Source organism: Lacerta agilis, chromosome 10 (genome assembly GCF_009819535.1).
Source record: "Lacerta agilis isolate rLacAgi1 chromosome 10, rLacAgi1.pri, whole genome shotgun sequence".
NCBI classification, from domain to species: Eukaryota; Metazoa; Chordata; class Lepidosauria; order Squamata; family Lacertidae; genus Lacerta; species Lacerta agilis.
The window spans coordinates 29894674-29912103 of NC_046321.1; the positions used below are offsets into that span (position 1 = coordinate 29894674).

At 43.8% G+C, this 17430-nt stretch overlaps 1 protein-coding gene and 1 pseudogene across 1 annotated transcript in view; both read left to right on the plus strand.

Moving 5' to 3' along the window:
* SREBF2 (sterol regulatory element binding transcription factor 2) overlaps positions 1-14689 on the plus strand; it is a 33374-nt gene extending 18685 nt beyond the window's left edge. Inside the window, 13 exon segments of the mRNA XM_033163165.1 lie at positions 400-673; positions 1422-1591; positions 1809-1977; positions 2704-2824; positions 3504-3526; positions 3529-3612; positions 5435-5567; positions 6416-6584; positions 9402-9487; positions 9489-9585; positions 10340-10424; positions 10427-10450; positions 11140-14689. Coding sequence (XP_033019056.1) covers positions 400-673; positions 1422-1591; positions 1809-1977; positions 2704-2824; positions 3504-3526; positions 3529-3612; positions 5435-5567; positions 6416-6584; positions 9402-9487; positions 9489-9585; positions 10340-10424; positions 10427-10450; positions 11140-11360 — 1656 coding nt within the window. The 3' untranslated portion in view covers positions 11361-14689.
* On the plus strand, positions 7349-7935 carry LOC117054390 (annotated as a pseudogene).
* Positions 14690-17430: the final 2741 nt, after the last annotated feature.

The following is a 17430-nucleotide window of genomic DNA, read 5'->3' on the forward strand; positions in this document are numbered from 1 at the left end:
ATCTCCAGTAAAAGTATTTCAGAACATCAGTTACTATTGCAGTCTTTCTTTATATACCGTTAGCATATTTGAATAAGATAGAGAAAAAAGGCAGTTCAAAAGTTACTGTCAGTTTGTAAAACTGATTTTTTGTAAACAGCTTAGAGATTTTCTCATCAAGCAGTATATATGTTTTGTTACATAAATAAATGTAGAAATAGATTTAAGTGGTGATAAAGAGAAGAGACCAAAAATGCAGCCCTAGGGTCAAACATGCTGGATCTTTCAAGGCTAGGCTAAGGTGATTATGCTTGATTGTGCAAGTTTCCACATGCCATCTCAGAGAGTCTTTGAAGTCACTAGACTCTCACAAGTCTATGCTGCCCCTTCAGCTTTTCTGTTTTGGTTTTGTGTCTGCAGGAAGATTTTACTGCTGCTGCATCAAACTTACAGACTTGTCTGTCTGCCCTGGGCCGAGCATTGCCTGCCTCTCGTTTGGACTTGGCCTGCGGCCTGTCCTGGAACGTTATCCGCTACAGTCTCCAAAAGTTGGGGTTGGTGCGTTGGTTGCTGAAGAGGACATCTCGGCAGAGGCGAGCAACAGAAGCCCCTGCAGGTTTTGAGGATGAAGCCAAAACTAGTGCGCGTGATGCAGCTCTAGCCTATCATAAGCTCCATCAGCTCCATATCACAGGTAAGTGGAAAAGGGAGAAAGTGGCCATTTTTGTGAGTGTCTAGTGTGATGACCTAGACTTCTCTATGTACTTTGACTATGTTCAATAGAACATTTAAAAAACCTAAGTCTGCAGAATGTGCTTCATTTTAGCTTGATGATTCAAGTAGTGCTGTACTCTTCTTTTTTTGGGTGTGTGGGTGTGTGTCTTGTTAGATTTATTCTGACAATCAATAGTATAACCAGCTGAGATGATTCAGGTAGTGAAATGAAGGCTAGTTTTCTATTTGGCCTGTATGAAAGAGCTTGATATACATAGCTTGGGATTTGTTTGGTTGATTGTACATAGATATAAACCATGGCTTTGCATGGCAGGACATTACTACGCTTTAAGGTTTTAATGCAACAGAATCTCAGTAGCTCAAAGGGCTTTCCCATATCAAACCATGTGAGGCACTAATTGTACAGGAAGAGTCTCACATGGCATGAGTTTAAAAAAGTGATGTATATATGTACCTGCAACTCAGGATAGTACTTGTTGCATCTGGTGAAGTAGACTGCAGTCCACAAAATCTTGTGACATAATTAATTTGTCCAGTGATGCTGAATGTTAGAAGATTCAGGAAGAAAATATTCCAAGGAAATACCCCTTCATACAGTGGTATTTGAGCTTCTGCATGACTGTCTTTGCTGCAAGAGTCTATCTTGGCTGCCCCTCTATAAATTATTTTAAAGGAGATGACTCTTTGTCCTCTGTTTTCTGATGCAGGTAAGCTACCATCCAGCTCTGCCTACTCAGGACTGCACATGGCTCTGTGTGCTGTGAATCTGGCTGAATGTGCAGAAGAGAAGATTTCACCAAGCACACTGGCAGAGATTCATCTGACTGCTGCAGTTGGCTTGAAGACCCGCTGTGGTGGCAAACTGGGCTTCCTGGCGGTGAGTAAATCTCTTTCAAGCCTCCCATCAGAATTTAGAACAAATATGTATTGTGGCATATTTCAACTGATCTCACAGTTTTTCATGTGAATGGAAGTGGCTTTTAAGTTGATCTGTATAATTAACTTTATGCAGAATTACTATCCTTGAGTCAAAGGCATGCATAGCTTTCCTTCAGCACCATATCTTACCATGGCACTTTTTTCTTTCTTACCAGAGTTATTTCTTAAGCCAAGCCCAGAGCTTGTGTAGTTCTGAGCGCAGTGCCATCCCTGACTCTTTGCGTTGGTTGTGTCACCCATTGGGGCAAAAGTTTTTTGTGGAGCGGAACTGGACAGTGAAAACGGCTGCTAAGGAGAGTCTATATTGCACTCAGAGGAACCCAGGTGAGACCCAGCAGGCTTGTGAATGCATTGCCCTAAGTCTGCCATCCAGCTTATGGGACAGCATTATGCATGTGTATGCTCACTCTCTCTAGCCCAGGGGTAGTCAACCTTTTTATACCTACCGCCCACTAATGCATCTTTCTTGATGGTAAAATTTCCTTACTGCCCACCAGTGCTCGATGGAAGGAGGATTCAGCTTGTGCCATAGAACTCCCTACTGCCCACTTAGAATCCTGAAACTCCCACTAGTGGGCAGTAGGGACCAGGTTGGCAACCCCTGCTCCAGCCAATTCTTGCTTGAAAGCTTTTGGTGCTGTAAGAAATTGTGGATTATTGATTGAGCAATCAAATGGACAGTTTCCCAAATGATGGAGTTCTTTCTGCAAAGAATTTCTCTGCCCAAACAGATTTTTATTTATTATTTCATTTATATCCCAGCTTCCCTCCAACCAGCTCAAGGTGGTATTCTCACAGCAACCCTGTGAGGTTTCTTAAGCTGAGAGTTGGTGGCTGACCTAAGGTCTTCCAGTGAGCTTCATGACCAGGTGGGGTTTTGATCCCAGGTCCTAGTACAATATTTCAAATCCTGCATAACATGGCAAGGCTTTGCACCTGATTATTTCTGAGGGATACCTGCATATTACTAGGGAAGCAGCCCTGAATGTTTTGTAACTTATTCAGAAAAGGAAATAAAAGGAAATAAAGCTGATTTTTTTTCATCTACAGCTGATCCCATTGCACAGGTGCACCAGGCATTCTGTGAGAACCTCCTGGAGAGAGCTGTTGAATCCCTTGTGAAACCTCAGGTCCCAAAGGGGGCTGCAGGACATGATGATGAAGAGCCCTGGTAAGCTGCAATTCTGTCCTACCCTACTGGCATATTTTTTCTCAGGTTGAGTAGCCGATTCTGACTGCCTGCTCTATCAGTTCCTGTAGCCCAACAGGTGGGATGAAGGGTAGCAGCACAGATTTCATCTCTTTGGTTAGGAGCAATGTGGCGGGGCCAACAGAATAAAATTCCTGACATAATGCAGACACCTGAATCAAATTCATCTGTCATACCTATTGCCTATGTGGCAAAAGGCAGTTTCTCCTAGCAATTTGTAACTGAATTTTAGATAATGGATTAGTGCTGGTGGAGCATGCAGTTTAAGGGCAACACTCAAGCTCAACAAGTTCATCAGTAAATTATTTCTGTTCTGGAGACAGAAGCACAGAGAAATGCTTAGTATGCTGCTGGATTGTTGAGAGTTCCATGATAAAGAAAATTCCCCAACAGAACTTGAATAATAGCAATTTGCAGAGCAAGGAGAGAGCTGGTAACCAGGCACTCTTACTAAGAATAGCCAGGCCTGCAAGTGAGATGGGCGCTGCAACCCCATAATCACCTTTGACTGGATGTACCCGTCCAGGGGTCCTTTACCTTCCTTACTAAGTATACTAAGTTGACATGTTAAATGATGCACTGTAGAAATGTGTTGTATTGTCTTTAATGGTAAAAGTATGAATTTTGCTTGTGCTTTTAGTGAATTCTCTAATGCTTTGGAATACCGAAGTTACTCACTTCTTTTGTGGACTCGTTTGGGAATTGGAACACACCTTTCACTGGAAATTCTGTGTTGAGGTCTGCACTGGGTAAGTATGAAGGATGCCCAGGTTGCTCAATGTCCCATATTTCTCAGTTTCATGCTGGAGATCTGCAAGCATTCGCTGCTGAGTAGTGTTCTAAACTTGATTCAGATGCAACATTAATTAATGCTGCCCAATTGATCAAAAGTGTATCTTAAGTCAATTATATTTCTCTTAAATCCACAAAGGCCAAAATTCATTTTTTTTTGAAATTTCAAACTCTCATAACTAAAAAAAAACCTGGGATGATAAAAAAATAAAAGTTTGATTTAAACTTAGTTTTGAATTCAGCAAGTGTACAAAATATTAAGAAAATTGGTTGGCATGAGATAAAAAAAATGGACCCCTTGATATGGAATGACCATATCTTCAATCTTCCATGTGACAGCTCTTTAAATTTTTGAAGATGGCTATCTTATCTCATCTCAGTCTAAACATAGCCAATTCCATCAACCATTCCTCATATGAGGAAGACATCTGCTGATACAGAGATATAAAATTGAGCAGGTGGAATTTTCCTGATATCCCATGATAAATCTCTTTTAGATGCAGTGCAGTTTCTGCTTTTTAAGACAAGCAAGTGTCCAATCACATGTCAGTGATAGTATTCTACATTGATCATGGTGAGATTTGATCAGCAGCTGAGTGGAGACCTAGAGGAGAGTCCAGTAATTATGTAGACCTCTGTTTTTTTCTGCAGAGATCAGTACTTACGGCCTTCTCAGCTGAGTTCTGAAAGTAAATACATTTGACCACTTAATGGTTTTGTGGAACACACGGTGAGAGCTGGTAACTCAGCCAAGGGGTTAATGAGTCTTGTAAATTCTGGTTAGTGACTCCATTCCCAAGGCAGAAGCATTTTAAATGAGATGCTTATGTTGACAGGGCGGTACTGAGCAGCTTGTCTCTGGTTGCTGTTGTTGTTCCCTTCTGCTGAAGCAGTAAGATGAATGGGGGAGTGTCTGGCAAGATGCTTGGTTTTGTACCAGCCTGTGTCAGTGGTGGGCAGCAGAGCAGCAGCAGCAGCAGGTGGATGGTACCCAACTCTGCAGGATGGCATTCACTAATGTGCCCTGACTTCAGCACAAAGGGAGTTGATCACAGTTTTCTTGTCCAAGCCTGGCACACCTTGCCTGTCCCAAATGTCCATTTTGGCTCTCTTCTTTCCCACAATTTATCCTAGTGACCTGCTCTTGTACGAGTTCAACATCACAATCTGAAAGTCTTTTGGGACCCCGGGCAGGTTTACTTCAAGGAAGGGCTCACCCAGAAGCATTACTGTGATGGTGTCATGCTGCTAACCCCTTGTCCCTGCCCGCTTTCCCAAGTCAGGCCCTGGCATTCCAAAGCAGCTGCTTAAATCAGATCTGAGCAGGTCTTGCTGCAAACTGACTTTTTCAGCATTGTCCTTCTTGTAAGGGTCCTCCTACCAGCAGCAACCTCACACTATTAGTTCCTGGTAAGTTCATTTTCATTGCAAAGAAATATGTGTAACTGGGACCTGATGGCATTCTTCAAAATGAAAAGCAGATCCCAGATGGAAATTCAGAAGTTTGTGGGTGTGGGTGTGACTTTTCCCTGCCTACCATTTTCTTACTCCAAATTGCCTTCCTCCCATGGTTGGCTCCCCTTCCCAGGAGTAAGGGTTTCAGTGTGTTTGAATGCACTTCTGTAGGTTTACAGGGGGAAGGAGCTTGAAGTAAGGAAACAGTGGATGGGGAAAAGATTCCCGTCTCCTGAAGCCATTTTTCATTAAAACAAAACCTGTTGGGATTTGCATTGGTGAGAGTGTCTCATATTTATTGTTATTTTGTCTCTGCATACCTAGGCCCTGATGTGGTGTGCAGGTGGTGGTCATCCGCAATCACAATGACAATCAGCTGGCTCAGGGGTGATGATGCAGCCGTGAGATCCCAGTTTACCAGCGTGGAGCGAATTCCTAAATGTTTGGAGATGATGGAGTGTGTGGTCTTTTTGCATTACTCTCACAATTGCCTTTTGTCACTTTAAATAGTTTCCAAACTAAACTGCAGTATTTTGAGATTGTATTAACTGAAAGTACCAGCTATCAGGGTAGTGGATGCAAAGACTCTCTAAGTGTTAGATGCAGGGTAGAGTTGGTCTCATCCAGCTGTGGCCATCTCGGTACTCGGTGCAGCATCAGGCCAGACTTGAGGGTTGGGAAGGGGGAGTTGCTCTGGTCTATAGAGAGATTCTCTCTCTCTCCCTTCAGGCTCTCTATCCAGTTGGGTGGAGGATCTAGAGTGTGTTTTCCTGGCATTGGGAATCAGAACAGATTAGAGATTCTGCTGGTTTACTGCCACCTCACTGCCCAGCAGTCATTGTGCCTAAGTTGACAGATCTGGTCTTAAGGTGGTGTTGCGGATTCCCATTGTGCTGGCGAGGCCTTTCTTCATGTGCCACCTCAAGAAGTCCAGAGAAGGGGCAAATGAGATGAGCCTTTTCTGTGTTGCTTCCTGTTTGTGGAATGCTCTCCCCAGAGAGGCTCACTTGGCACCTTCATTATACACCTTTAGGTGCCAGACAAAATCATTCCTCTTCTCCCAGGCCCTTGGCTAATCTAAGCAATCTATGGCCTTTTAAACTGTGTGTGTGTTGGGGAGGTTGTTTTTGTTTGTTAATGTTATGATGAGTGGTATAGAAATTTAATAACATTGTTATTTATTATGGCAACTTAGTAAGTGAGAGGCTTATGGAGCTTATGGGTGGTTGGTCCATGACCACAATACCTTAAAGGCACTGACCTGTTCCTGGCTTTGGATCTTTCTTCTCTCTTCCCCCTTTCTAGGAATGCCCTTGTGAAAGCTGTCTTTCATGTGTGCAAAGCCATGAACGCCTCCTTGTCAAGCAAGGCAGATGGGCAGCAGAGCTCCTTTGGCCACTGTGAAAGAGCCAGCACTCACCTTTGGAATAGCCTCAACATGAGCAGTGGGGTCTCAAGCACGGGTCTCAATAACGTAAGTATCCATCCTCATCATCACAGTCATTTACAACTGGCTGTACATTTGCAACTGCCTTCTCCATCCTTTCCTGAGCCAAGGCTTGTGGGCAAATGTTTAGTCATCATTCCATGTGGATCTGAGGTCAAATATCCTGGGGCTGAAGAAGCAGCAGCTAACATTTTTTCTTCATGATTGGAGAGACAGAGAACGTTCCCTCTCCTCTTGCCCTTTTGTGTGTGTTGACTAGAGCTGCAGTGTTCTCTTTCCCACAGTAGTGCTTGAGGAGTGCATTTCTTTCCAGTGTGTTGGCTTCCAGTGCACTGCCAGAATTAGCAGGCTGAGCTCTTGTTTGGTCCTGTCCTTGTTGCTTTTAATTATGCCTCCTGGGTGAATTGTTCCCACAGAAGGCACTACATGTCTAGTCTCCTGTGGGCAAGAACAGTGTGAAGTCCTTGTATCAGGGTGTCAGCTTCACCTTCATTTCCTTGTTTCTATGAGAAGCTGGGCTTTCCAACTTTTGGCACTGTACAAGAATCGGAGCTGTTCATCACTGCTGGGTGGCAACTGTAGTGCATTGTAGTTGCATTGCATGTTCTGGCAGTATTCGTGCAATGTTTCCGCAGTGCAGCACAGAGGTGCACCCATTTCTCCTCTGCAGGTGGGAATTTCCTCAGCTTGCCTGGATTGAATGCTGTTCTTTCCAATTCAGTAATGTGGTAGAAACTTCCTAGGAACTTTACATCTGAATTGGAAGGGGCTAAGAGGTCATCTGTACAATCCAGACCACATTGTACTGTAAGCAGAAAGAATGCATGAGAGATGAAAGTGGAGCACATGGGTTGAAAAGGCTGAGAAAAGCTATATGTGGCAGTGAAAAGGCAAATAAAGTGCCCATCGTGATCTCTATTTTGCTTAGCTGATTCCTTTTTGGGCATGGCCTATGAAGCAGCAGCTGCGGCAGCCAAGGCAATTCGCTGCCCAATGGCCCTTCGCCTGAACAAGGGCCACAAGGTGACTAAGAATGGGGCAAAGTCATGCCAGTGCCATGGACACCTGACCAAGCACACCAAGTTTGTGTAAGACACAATCCAGGAGGCAGCTGCCTCGTCTCCAAAAAGATACGTGTGATGGTGCTGTTCAAGATCTCCAAAGACAAGTGAGCTCTGCGGTTCATCAAGAAAAGGGGGGACTTACATCCAGGCCAAGAGGAAGCAGGAGGAACTGAACAGTACCCTGGAAACAATGAGGAAAGCAGCAGTCTAGAAGGACTAGAAGCTCCGGGCCCCTCCCAAAGTCTCCGCAATAAAGCTTATTTTGAAAACCCTGTAAAAACAACACCTCTATTTTGCTTAGGTATTTTTGAATGAACCAATGTAAGTCCTTCAAAATGCAGTTCGATTGATATTAAAGATACTTTTTTGCCACCGGAGGGCGTACCAAAATACTATTCTGTAGAAGATGTTGATTTTTTGCAGCTTTTTATCCCAAGGGTACCTTCTCAAGATCATACTGCTTCATTTTACTTCTGGCTAATTGTTGGAACCTTTGGGACACATTTTCAAGGACACTTTCTTAGAGTCCCACTGTCGTCGTCCTGTTCCTTGGGTGCTTTGAGATTTGCAGGGAAAGCAGGTAGCATCTGGTCGTGGCAGGCAAATTGTTAGTGGGCAAGGTCAGGTTAAGCAGGTAAAGTCCAGTCAAGGCAAAGTCATGTACAAAAAGCTATTTTCTGGAAAGGGCAGCCAAACAGAATCTGTAGACTGACCAGACCTGTTGTGTGGCTGGCTCTGCCTCCCTGGCAGAGCTGTAGTTGGGTTGCTAAAGGATCCTTGCCTGATTTTGCTATCTTGTGACTCCTGCAAGGCTAGAGAGATGGGGATATTGCAGGGGACATGTTCTCTGAGTCCATAGATGGTGGCAGGGCTGTGCCCTCCAGCTGGGAGATCTCTGAATAAGGTACTGGTTGTTTCCCAAAAGTGGTTTGAGCCTTAGGCTCATTCATCTGTCACCACTCTCTCATCAGTCATGGCGGCTAAAATAAAAATGAATGTATACCCCCCCCATTTTGGACAGTCTTCTGTTAGTGGACCGTCAGTTCCACATTAAAACAATGTGGTGGTCTCAGTATTTCTTCATTTGGCTTAATCTTTCATTTTCTAGTGGTAAGTAGAATTCGCACCAAACACACAGGAAACAAGAACAAAGTATTTGTACGGCTAACCAATTCTTGTTAGGTAATTCTTTGATTATTCACTGTGATGGATGCTGTGGTAACAATGATTTGTCAGTGGTGGGTTGCTGGGAGTCCATTGCACCCTGATTTTCTGTTGACACCCTCAAGTTTTCAGAACACAATTATAGGTGCTGATTTTGACCTACAAAGGGGCACAGGATACTTCAGGGGTAGCCAGCCCTGTACCATCCACATGTTATTGGACCACTGCTCCCATCAGCCTCAGCAGCATTGCTCTTGGTCAAGTATGATGGGAATTGTTGTCTTAACAACACCTGAAGGGTATCACATTGGCTACCTCTGGATAACCTGGTTGCTTCCTCCATGCTATCTTGTTGTCATGTCCTTTGCTGATAATATTTGGACAACAAATAATTTAGAATGCTCATGCTGGGTCACTCTTTGAGAAGAAAGGGAATTGGCCACAGAGCTGTCGGTCGATACCATCTCATCTTTAAGATAAAAACACTATGTTTCATTCTGCTAGTATTTTTCGATATGCGTGAGAAGCTTTTGTCCATCTGAAGGCTGCTGCATCCAGCTGATGATGCTGGAATGTCTTGATACTCCTGTCACTGAATGGGTCTGTTTCCTAGCAGATGATCCAGCTGCTAGCTTGCGATCTACTGCTGTCCCTCCGCACCACTCTGTGGCAGAAACAGATGAACTCCAGCCAGGCCTTGGGAGGCCTACCATGCTTCTGCTTCTGAGCTGACAGGATTCCAGCGCGACCTCGGCAGCCTGAGAAAACTGGCCCATAGTTTCAGACCTGCTTATCGAAAGGTAAGATCCTGCCACTTGTAATGAGTGAGGAGGAGATGATGACCTGTCCCTTGAGTTCCTGCATGCTGTTATAGGCCAAAGGGGCAAATGGTCCACGAGCTAGGCCAGGACTGGTTTTGCTTTGAATTTCCAGCAGTGTGTTTGCAGTGGTGGCTTCCTGCTGGATGCATCCTTACTGTTGTAGGCTTTGCCCTTAAGTAGCATTCATTGGGTGTGTGTGTGTGTGTGTGTTGCAGTTCCCTTGGATTTAAACTAATGTGACACTTCCTGAATGTTCAAAACTCTATGCAAATTATCTCAATAATCATTAAAACAGCCCTGTGATGTATGCTATTCCTATTATCCACATGTCACCCGTGTGAGCTGTGAGGATGAGAGAATACGGGGTTGCCTACCGTGTAGCCTTTATGGTGGCTGCGAGATTTGAACTGGGGATTTCTAGCCGACAGGCTTAATCACTGCTCTCCACTGGTTTGTACGCACAAACAGTGCAGATGGTTCTGTGGTAGTGTGTGGACCACTGCTGGTCAGAAATAGTTGGGTAGCATGCCCCTCTTTTAAAGGGCGCATTCTCTGTACACTCTTGCTCAGCAGAAAGGAGTTAGGGAAGGAAAAGTGGCTAAGAGGATTAGCACCAAAAGGTTCAAGCTTATCTGATAAAGGTGCATGCCCAAATCTACAGCACCACAAGGTGATGGAAGGTTGCTAAAATGTAGACGCTACCCATTGTCTTCTGCTTTCCCCCTCCTTCCAGGTGTTCCTGCATGAGGCCACTGTGCGTTTGATGGCAGGGGCCAGCCCCACACGCACTCATCAGCTGCTGGAGCACAGTCTCAGGCGTGGACACCCCAGAGTACCAAGCAAGGTCAGGAAGCTTGTGCCCTTTCTTGTCCATCTCTACCCTGAACTGGGTCACCACCACCCCGCCCTGCACTATCTATGTAAAATGCTTGCAAACAATGCCAAACCGTATGCGACAAATGCCAGTTAGTTTAGCCCCCAGGCATGCAGTTCTAGAGACCTTTGGAACCCTAATTAACCTGAGGCGGTGGCAAACATGGTTTTGCTGTGATGAGGAATTGCCCAAAATCGGGGGGAGAGGGGAAACGTTTTCCCCCTTCGGTGAGCTGCCTTTTGTTCATAAATTGTAGGATCCAAGCCAGAGTGTTTAAAATGTTTTAAGAAGCGGTGGCACAAAGATGTTCGCTAGCTGACATCTGAGGCTGCTAATTTGAGCAAAAGAAAGGCCTGTCATGGAGAGGGTGGGCCCCGCCCACCTGTGCAAGTGTCATCTCTGTTACCAGGACAAGGCTGCTAAGTCTGGGCTTCCGGCCAGGTCTCAGCTTGGGGCATCTGAGCCTCTAGAATAAATTATTGCCTAGAGTTTCAGTGGGAGTTGGTTGATTGCTTCTTGCACTCTTTGGGTAGCACCCATTGTGAAGCAATCTTTTGCTCACCCCAGTGTAGTCTTAAACAAATGGACTCCCGTGGTGCACTTATTGCCCTCACAGCAGCTGGCATTCCTTGTGATGCCTCTTTTTTCCCCATGCCTAGGTGAACTGGATGCCCTTCCTGGGCAGAGAGAGAGAGCTACAGCAATTCTCTTAGCCTGCCGCCACCTTCCCCTCTCCTTCCTGTCGTCCCCGGGCCAGCGAGCCGTCCTGCTGGCGGAAGCAGCCCGCACACTGGAGAAAGTTGGAGACAAGCGTTCCTGCAATGATTGTCAGCAGATGATTGTGAAGCTGAGTGGCGGCACAGCAATTGCGGCTTCCTAACCGTGGAGGATTGCAGCCTCGTCGCTCATTGAACGGGATTCTTGCCCCTTCCTACCCTCCTCTTCCTCCTCCTCCCTTTTTGAGCACTGCTCCAGGCTAGGACCATGAAAGTTGTGATACGCTAGCCAGGGTAGGGTCTTCTTGTAAACCAGATTTTGTTGCTAGTATATGCCTTCTAGTACAAAGGGTGACCACACTGGAGCTAGAGTGTGTTCGCATTTTCGCACACTGACAAAATAATTTGCGATAGTGAGGAAGAAGGGTGGGTTCGGAAAAATTGGTCCCCCACCTCTTTACAAAACAATCTATCTTTTGAGGAGGTGTTTCTAGAAAGTAAGAAGAGCTGCCCTAAGCCCTTTTCCTAGCATCAGCGGTGGCCCTTGATCTGCACATCAGGTGCCATATGCTTTTAGCAGGCCCAGAGAGCAGATCTGGCTCCATGGTCCTCAGTGGGTTGCATAGAAGCTTTTCTATAGAGTCTGCATTCTCTGGGAGCCTTTGGAGGTTAGGGGGACCTCTGCTAAGGAAGGGCATCACAGTTTTTAATGCAATTTAGGGTTTTTATAGCATTTATGGCTTTACAAGCACTATGGACGACATCTAGGTTTCTCTTCCGTCTTCTGTGTCCTCCTTCCACCTTTTACATGTATCTGCCTCTTGGCAGCCGATGGAGCCATACTGTCATTAACTTTGGAGTTGTATTTCCATGCCCTAAAAGAGGGGACAAGGATGGACTTAGTGGTGAACCAGAAGCAGATTTAAGCTTGTGATTCAAAAAGCATGCATAGACAAACCACTGCTCTTTGTTTATGCTCTTTAAAAAAAAAAAAATACCTGCAGGACCCCCACTCCTCCCTAAAATCTGGATTAGGATCACAGGGAGGGGGTTAAGCATTACTCTTAGGAGTTCGTTGCTGCTGGGTTTTTTTGGGGGGGGAACCCCAAGACAAACTACAGCTTGGGGAAGATTTTTAGCAGGAAAAATAACACAGAGAGGAAAGGTTAAAAACCCCTCCTGATCAGCGCGCCTACTGTTGCTTTTTGTAACTAAAGAGACACCGTAAGTGCATTTTTTGAATCACACGCTTAAAGTCAGCATTGAGTTTTACTTTAACAAAAAAGCAGACTAGGGGCTGAATTCAGTGTTCTCTGTCCGTTAGTGCGAGAGCAGAGCTTAAAGGTTTGGGCCACAAAGAAATCCAGTGCAACAGTTATGCTAGCCGAAGCTTGTTGTGCAACAATTTAAGGCAATGCATTTGTGCTTTTTTGCACAACAGTGTTCTGCCAGTGCAACAAGTATACCGCTAAGTGACTTTAATTTGCGCTACATTGGATACAACCCTAGGAATCCTTTTTTCTGATGTTTGATTTTTTGGTAGCTGCATCTATGAGTATGTTTAGGATAACAGTCTTAGGACTTGTCCACACTACCAACAGCTGTCTCCTTTGGAGAAGCTTTGACGGTCAAACAGGTTTATAAAATGGTTTACATATGTAGTGTAGATGTAGCTCTAGACCTTGGAGAAAGAGGAGTGGTTGCAACTAGGCCTCCTTGTTGGAAGAATAGGTTCTAAGAAAAGAGAATTTATATTTCGTAGAGCTCAGAGTCTCACAAATCACTTTTGCCTTCTCCCGTTGCCTATGCACCATCTCTGTTCTTGCTCAGCCTCTCTTACTTCATCTTCCATATCTGTCCAAATCAAACACACAAGCACCAAACAAATGAAATTGGGGGCACATAATTTTTGGGGGAGGCCCACACAACTGTACATTGCAGTGGTTCTTGCAGCTGGTGTGCCTTCCATGGGTAACAGCTGAACACTGCTGCAACTAGAGACTCCATTAAAAAAAAAAAGAATTTCCACCTTAAGCCTCTCATTGACAATTTTCAATTATAATGAAGCTCTGTGTGTCCCAAAACACATGAAATCCTGGGGGAGAGGCTTTCCAAACACTGAAACAATTACATAATTAAAGGAATGTGGTCTGAATCGCAAAGAGATGCATATCACATTGATATCAATTTTTTTAAACTTTCCATAGAGTAAACCAAAAGACCATCCCACGATAAAGCTTTGGCTAACTTTGGTTATTTTGAAGACCAATTCTCAATCTTCCTGAATATATTGGAACTAATAAGAGGTGTAATTTCGTGAACATTCCAAATTTCCCATTGGTATACGTGAGTGGATGTGTTTGAAAGGTTGCACTTGCGAAAGGTATCGAAATACACAGTGAAAGTGAACCTTGGAAGTTGCTTTGCTAGGACTAGTTCGTAGGGGTGGGGTGTAGGGCATTTAGTTCCATATCTCACATCACATGGATAATCTTGGTTGCTTATCCTACAAACATGGGTAGCAACCATAGTCTAAACTCGTGCCTTGGATTCAGCACTGCAGACCTGTGGGCCGTTGTCTAAATGGGCAGGCTGGAAGCCGAGGACCACCTGTTCTCTTAAGGGTGCTTCCTGACAGCCGTTTTCCCAGTGATGGTAGCGACAAAACAGAAAGGGTAACAAACTACCTCAACGAAAAGGTTCATTCTAGCAGGATGCCTGGGGTGTTTGGTGCTACCATTGCTGGTTTCCTTCCACAGTTGTTCTGCCACTCATGCAGATTGTTCCAGTCTGCTTGGAGTTAGCAGCCATCCACCTGGGATTAACACAAGGACCTGCTGAATTGTGAGTGTTCAGCGAAGTGATTTAGCATGCCTGACACTTAGAAAGAAACCTTTCCCATCTAGAAGCTCTCATAGCAAATAATTCTGCGCAGTTAAGTTTTGAAGTGTTCGGATTAGTTAATGTGCATCAGAATGTCATTATTGACACTGTGTACCGCAGGACCTCAAAGTTCTATGGATTTGAGGCTGTGAAAGCCATTTATACTGTCAAGCAGGAGGGCATACTACGACCGAGAATGGGCATTGCAGTCGAGGGTAAAAGCCTCACGTTGTACAGCAGGAAGAGGCATTGAGGGTGGTACTGCTAGCTTGTGGAATTATGCTTGTGTAGATGGGACCTCCACAAGGGAATCACCCTGTCTTTCCATGTACTTCAACCATTTTTTAAAAAGACACCTCATTTATTTATGGGTTTGTTGTCACCCAGGCTATCTCTATATTATTTTTGTGTATATAATGTAACTTTTTGTGCTTTTATATATGATGTGAAAAGTATATTTATCCCAATGAAATTAGGAATAAGGATTCTTTGCTATAAGAAAACGTAGCTGGCAATGATGTGAGTGGGTGAGCGTTTCTGGTATATGTCCTGATTGTGACCCTCTCCTGGGGTTCATTGCGCTACTTGTCTAATAAAAATCAAATTGTACACAACGTCTGATACTTGAAAGAAGCTTCATTAAGAAGAGTGTGTTTTGTTGGGTGGGGGTGTATGAAAAATGTTTAAAACGTTCTCCCGCAAAGTGTGCTTGCACACCAGTGGTAGTACAATAATAAAAACATGATAATTGTAGTGGCTAAATAGGATTGTCAGAATGCTGCAGTGTTCAGGGGTTTAATTTAATTGATTAGTTTTTGTTCAAGGTTAAATGAACAGTGTTTCCTCTGTCAACACAATGTCCATAAATATAAGATAGAATAATTCATGAGGAGTGCAGAACAGATCAGAGCAAGTTGTTAAACATTAGGATTAATCTGGCAATTTCCCCAGCAATCTGAAGGACTTGGAACAGAAAACCTACACTGATGATACATATGCCACAAGTTTGAAAGAACTATGTGGAAGGGTGTATAAAATTGATAACATATCTCTTTTAGGGAGAATCCACAGTCATACAACATTTGAAAGCACAAGTTCCACATCTCTAGATAGACTGAGTCCCATAACTCTTTCCTATTACTTGAGCTTTCACATTGCTGGCTCATATTTCTGTTTATTTCTGTTAATGTTACTGTGTTTGAGACCAAGCTCTAGTTTTCTTTTTTAAGAATTTTAAATCTTTATTAAACTTAAAATTAAAAAACCAAAAAATACAAATCCATAAAACAGATAAAAAAATCAATCAAAACATATCTTACAAATATAATTCCAAACACATAAACAAATCTTGACATATGTCCATAATCTCACTATTTCATCATTTTAACATTTCCTGGTTTATCTCAACTCTCTTGTATCTACACTTATTTTCCCGTTCTTGACCACTGACTTCTGCTTGTCGTCCTCTCAGGTTATTAAACCTTCTATCTTTGCTACTATAATAATTCTTATATCTCTGTATTTTCTTTTATTCACCTATCATACTACTACATGTTCATACTCGGTACAGAATACTTAGAAATGGATCCACGACTTCAGTGTGGGGCATTGTTTTTTCAAATAGTCTTCCCCATTTTTTTTGAAATTTTTGATTGCTACGTCCCCTGATTGATTCTGTTAATTTGGCTAAATCTATGAAACTAAATACTTTTTCCTGCCATTCTTCAATTTTTGGTATTTCTTTCTTTTTCCAATATGTTGCAATCAGGATTCTTGCTGCAGCGATCATATAAAAATAATTTCTCATCCTGTTTATTAGTTTGTTCATCCACTATCCCCGATAAGAATGATTCCGGGTTTTTCCTTATATTATATTTCAATTTTTAAAAAAATTCTTCAAAGACTTTATCCCAAAACTTTTGAATTTCTCCACAATGCCACCACATATGTATGAAGCTCTAGTTTTCTTGACATGGATAGTGGAATTTGGGGCTATCCCTGGGCTTGCTGAATATAGCCTGGAAGCTAAGAAGACGCCTTTTCTCCTCTTGGTGCCCTTCTACAACATGGCCAGGAGGTAGGTGGCTCCCTGTCAGCAGAGCCTCTTGCACCCCAACATCGCTGAAGAGACAAATTAACAGGCGAGTCCAAATTTCTGTGTTTCCATCTTTCTCAAGCACATAACAGCAGAGACAGGTGGTTTGGCCCTTTATTTTTCCGTTGTCCAGCAGAGGGCAGAAGTAACTTAGAAAAGGAGTAATTCTAACAACTCCGCTGACCTTCATTTCAGCATTCTCATACTGGAGTCCTTGGAGTAGGTAGGTTGGGTTTTCATAACACCTCAATTTGAATATGTGCCACTAATTTGTAGTCTGAAAATCCTCCTGTATGGAATCTAGGACTCTACTTTGTGCAGGCTTGCATCTCTGCACAGATCACAACCCTGGCTGCAGTTTCTATTTTTCATTTTATTCCATCTCCTGGTACTCTTGTTTCTTCCATTCCCCATAATATATATGCATTTTTCTCCTCCCTCAATATGTTCTTTGGATAGATTAATGAAAACACAAAGACATACCCAGGATACGTGTGTGCTCCACAAAAGGTTCTGGAGTGAAATACACCTTGAACTGTCCTGCCTCTCCACCTCTCTCTTGTCCTGCCTTTCCACACACCTCCCTAAAAGCAAAGGCAGGTTGGCAGAGACTCGCACTGTTTGGCGAACCTGTTTTGGTTCAGCTATTAAAGATTAATCCTCCTGTGGATTTCCAACGTAAGGTTTTAGAATGAGGCCATTGTGCTCTGGGCAGTAGCAGTCTTCCTACTTTCTTCTCATGGTGCCAGTGTTTTATGTGAAGGCAGGAATCGTTTTGCTCCTTCCGAGTCTTGGAAAGTGACAACAAAGGGAGCACTTCTGAGGAACAAAGTGGAACAAGGAACTGATACTGCCTTTAAGGCAACCTCTGCTGCTACTGCTGCAAAGTGGTGTGTGTGTGTGTGTGTGTGTGTGTGTGTGTAGGGGGTGAGCAAGGAAATGAAGATTAGAGCTGTGCCAGTGGAGTGATGTGTCAGTACATCTGACTTATCCAGGCAGTGCCTGACAGTACTAGATTAAAAGATACGAGGAACTTGCTACAAGATGTCTTCGGGACTCTGAAAATGTGCTAAGAAGCCACTTTTCTCAAGCCAAATTGCTTTCACACTCCTTACCTCCTCCGTAAGCTGGGTCCAAGAAACTCCCTTTTCACAAATGTGGCAGGAAGTTTTCCATGTTTGCCCTAGCAGCAGAAGGCAGACATTGCTGCTCCTGCCAGGCATTGGAAACCTCTGTGTGAGGCGTGTGAGTGAACC